The following is a 4,332-nucleotide window of genomic DNA, read 5'->3' as shown; positions in this document are numbered from 1 at the left end:
ATCAAAACACTGTATTTCTCCACATTACTTTTAGACTTAATCCTCATTTCGATGTGAAGGGTCACATATAAAGATTGTCTCCACAGCTAACTTCAAATGGCTCTAAATCAGCTGCGTTAAAAAATAATGAGCTGATATTTATGTTACTCTCAACTAAGATATCCGCTAATGCTAATTTCACAAAGTGCTATATGTTATGTGCGGGCAGAAAACACAGTTTCTCATTTAATGCCCATATTTGAAATGCCACATCCAAACCCCACCCCCACTTGTCAGGCACCTGGGGTGGCCAATCAGATACCAGGCCACCCCTTTAGCTCCGCCCCTGCCTTAAAGACATTTCGCTTTTTTGCCGTATTAAATCACCCAGTAGTTTGATGATTAAGAAATATGAAATCTAACTTGGGTTGGCCTAAAAACATTGCAGCAGTTTCTGTCTTGTTTTTACCATTTTCACACAGTTTTAAAGGAAAATGTGTCCCAGTCAGGATTTTTCTTTAACCCGACAGATCAGGACTAAAATGAAAGCTGCACAGGTTCTAAAATTCTTGTTTTTGTGTCCACCAGACTGGACATGACGTCCAACAAGCTGAAGAAAATCCCTCCGGACCCGCTGTTCCTTCGGATCCCGGTGTATGCCAAGATGAAGGGCTCCCCGCTCACGGCGCTGGTGCTGAGTTTTGGCGGGAACCCTCTGCACTGTAACTGTGAGCTGGTGTGGCTCCGCAGGCTGACCAGAGAGGACGACCTGGAGACCTGCGCCTCGCCCAGAGACCTGGCTGGGAAATACTTCTGGACCATTCGAGAGGTTCGTTAAAGTCGCCGCATGTCGAGAAATTAGGGTTTTTATTGTTCTCATTGGGTCACTTCCTGAAGAACAGCTGTATTTATTTAATATAAACTCAAATAAAACATGTTCAAGCAGTGAGAAAGTCCAGCATACAGCTTTGAATAAAAAGAAGAGAATCAGCATCGACCAGGAGACGATGATAAAATAAATTAGCATCAATGGGCCGCCTCAGCTGTGCTTTTATCTGCTGTTCAGGAGGAAAGACTTTAGAGAAGCTGCCCGTTWATATGGAAAGGGTCAAAGGTCAACTCTTTCAAGTCTTTCATTTTACAKAGAGAAAAGTTATTCCCAGGAGTGGACATCACGGCAGATTCACCCCGAAGGTCAGACAGTGCAATGCTCAGAGATGTGAGGTCTACAGGTCTCAGTTAGCAGGTCAAAGGTCATGGTTTGTTTTGGAGGGGTTGCAGCAGAAAACCTCCCATCTAAACAACAAGGCAGCAGGACGTAAGCTGGTTTCATCTGAGAAAAACCAGAAAACATCTGGGACAAATGTTTACCCAGAATGCACTGCAGCAACCAGCTCCTCCCAGTATGGAGGTGGAGGTGCAGTAACGGTCAACAGAAACCACCTGAAAATGTTCAGCATCTGTTTACCCGAGCGGTGCAGAGAAACAAGGACGAATAAAACGTGTGGCGAATGTGATGACATCACAGCAGACGTGACAACCGTCAGGGCTCCCATCGCATTTCCTAACATCGCTTAAAGTTCTGTCAGCACGTCCATATATTCAAAGACTTTATGGAGAAACTGAGTTATTCCTCCGTATGAAGTTGTGTTGCTGCAGACCAAAGCAAACGGACAAATAAAAAGTGCCTTTGTGGMATTTCCCAGCAGAGCAGGTGTCTCTAAAATCACATTTTGCTGTGAAAACAGAGGCTCAAAAGATGAAAGCAGAGCCACTGTTGGTAATTAAACCACAAGAGGCTAAAATAAAAGCGCTGCAGCTCGATGCGTGGCCTTAACCAATCTAAGCAGAAGGTTTATTGGGTTTTTTAGAAGAGCGTCCCACAGTCAACGCAACAAATGTTTGTTTATTTGTTTCATCAGACGTGTCTGGAGACTGGTAAAAAAAAAAAAAGCAGCTCAACTTTAAACACAAACTTTAACTTTGTTCTGTTTAGTGTTTAATTCATAAATGTTTTTATAAGTATGTTTGTTTAATCATGTATGTTAGCATGAAGCAACCAACACACTGGGGTCAGATTTGTGCAACTTGATGCTTTTATAACGATTAAAATAAAACTGAAACTAAACCTTGAGGAAGTGGACCTGCAGGAGCTGTTTGAGGAGGAGGAGSAGGAGGAGGAGGAGGAGGGCTCTGCAGACCGTCACAGCAGCAGCGTGGAGGAGCCCTGTGAGATAAACATGGGATTAATTGGTCTTATCTTAAAGAGGATGTTGTGCTACAAACCTTTGCTTCACTTGGGTTAATATATGGAGGTGTCCTTTGCAGAGGCAGAGAGGAAGAAGAGGATTAGGTTTGATCCAGACAGCAGGGACATTTGAGCCTCACTTTCATCATCATTTCTTACTTTAGTGAATATTTTATTTAAATAATATTCATGAATTCCAAAGAAATGTTCATAAAATGTCCACGTGTTGAAGCGTCTTTAAGAGGATGTTGTCTGTCTCGCCTCGGGGAGCAGCTTCTTTAGGCTCGGCCCGTTTGCTCCGAGCTGCACYGGACCAGGTTGGAGTTTCCAGAACACGAGTGAGAGGCAGTGATTTATCAGTCATCGGGTCAGCGATCAGCTCTGCTGGAAACAAGATCCAAGAAGGAGCCTGAAAAGGCTTTTTGGACTCAGAGCGGTAGGAACGAGGAGTGAAGTCCTGATAAGACTCAGACGGTCCTGCTCAGCCTCGTGGTAATACTCCACCAAGGCTTTGGCTGGCTTTGAACAGGCTTAGGTACCGGTAGGGGGCTGGGGGGGTTAAATAATGCCAGGGCTAAGAAAAACCAAGATCACTTAATCCTCATGTGGAAACGACTTGTTGGAAGAACAACAGTGGATTTATTCAGAGCTCAATGAGAAGAAACTGTTTCTGTGTCTGAAAATCCATTTAAATCKACTCTGTTTCATATTTATGGTTCTATTTCTTTCATTTACGTTTTTATGAATAAAAGTGAGGTTAATGACCGTTTTTTTTCCCTTTCTGCTGTAACAGGAAGAGTTTGTTTGTGAACCCCCGATGATAACTCGTCACACCTCCAAGATGTTTGTGATGGAGGGTCAGGAGGTCAGCCTGCGCTGCAAATCCATCGGGGATCCTGAACCTTCCACCCACTGGGTCAGTCCTGACGGGAAGCTGATTGGAAACACCTCCAGAACCATCTGCTATGAAAACGGTTCTCTCGACATCCTGAAGGCCTCCGTCAAGGTGTTTAATAAATCCACTGATACGAACCGAACGAAACAGCTCAAATAATCGTTACAACTTTACATCTGGCAACAACTTTTGTTTTAAAGGATTCTGGAAAGTTCACCTGCATAGCGTCTAACGCAGCCGGCGAGGCCACCGCCCCCGTCGAGCTGGTCGTCAACCCCTCCCCTCACTTCGACCCCAAACTGGACCTGGACCCGGGGCCTTCGGACATCCCGACGTCCATCAAATCCAACGTCAGCGGGGTCCACCCCAGGTCCGACCAGCAGAGGGTCAGCGTGTCGGACCTGACGTCCAACTCCGCCACCATCAGATGGCCTCCTCAGAACCACATCCCAGGAGTCCGCATGTACCAGATCCAGTACAACAGTTCTACAGATGATATACTCATATACCGGTAAGATGCGTGGGCTCTGGAGTTATCAGGAAAAATATCAAACATAACAGGAACTGCAGCAAGAGTTTGTTTAAAACTAAAATTAAATCATGTTTTTTTACGATGGAGTTTTAGGACCACACAACAAGATTGTTATTTTTTATTTGTGAGAATAAAGTCATATTACACGATTAAAGCCATAATATTATGACTTTATTCTCATAATATTAGAATTTTATTCTCCTAATATTCTGACTTTATTCTAGTAATATTCTGACTTTATTCTCAAAATATTCTGATTTTATTATCATAATATTAGAATTTTATTATCATAATATAACAACTTTATTTTCTTATTATCACTTTAGTCTCGTAATATTATGACTTTATTCTCAGAAATTACAATTTTATTCTTGTAAAATTCTGACTTTGTTCTTGTAATATTCTGACTTTATTCTCGCATTATTACAATTTTATTCGCATAATAATCTGACTTTATTCTCATAATATTATGAATTTATTCTCGTAATATCACCACTTTATTCTCATAATATAACAACTTTATTCTTGTAATATTACAACTTTATTCTCTTATCATTATCACTTTATTCTTGTTATATTCTGACTTTATCTCATAATATTACAATTTTATTATTGTAATATTCTGACTTTATTCTCTTAATATTATGATTTTATTCTCATAATATTCTGACTTTATTC

The 4,332-nt window shown here is 41.6% G+C and overlaps 1 protein-coding gene across 1 annotated transcript in view; it reads left to right on the top strand.

Annotated features, from left to right (window-relative positions):
* si:cabz01090165.1 (leucine-rich repeat and fibronectin type III domain-containing protein 1-like protein) overlaps positions 1 to 3,633 on the top strand; it is a gene marked incomplete at both ends in the record, with an annotated part of 9,218 nt that extends 5,585 nt beyond the window's left edge. The window contains 3 exon segments of the mRNA XM_014000335.1: positions 568 to 808; positions 3,021 to 3,233; positions 3,323 to 3,633. Coding sequence (XP_013855789.1) covers positions 568 to 808; positions 3,021 to 3,233; positions 3,323 to 3,633 — 765 coding nt within the window.
* Between the last annotated feature and the right edge of the window lie 699 nt (positions 3,634 to 4,332).

This window comes from Austrofundulus limnaeus, unplaced genomic scaffold (genome assembly GCF_001266775.1).
Source record: "Austrofundulus limnaeus strain Quisiro unplaced genomic scaffold, Austrofundulus_limnaeus-1.0 Scaffold2948, whole genome shotgun sequence".
In the NCBI taxonomy this organism is placed as follows: domain Eukaryota; kingdom Metazoa; phylum Chordata; class Actinopteri; order Cyprinodontiformes; family Rivulidae; genus Austrofundulus; species Austrofundulus limnaeus.
Note: the sequence above shows the minus strand (reverse complement) of the source record. Positions and strands in the feature narration are given on the sequence as shown.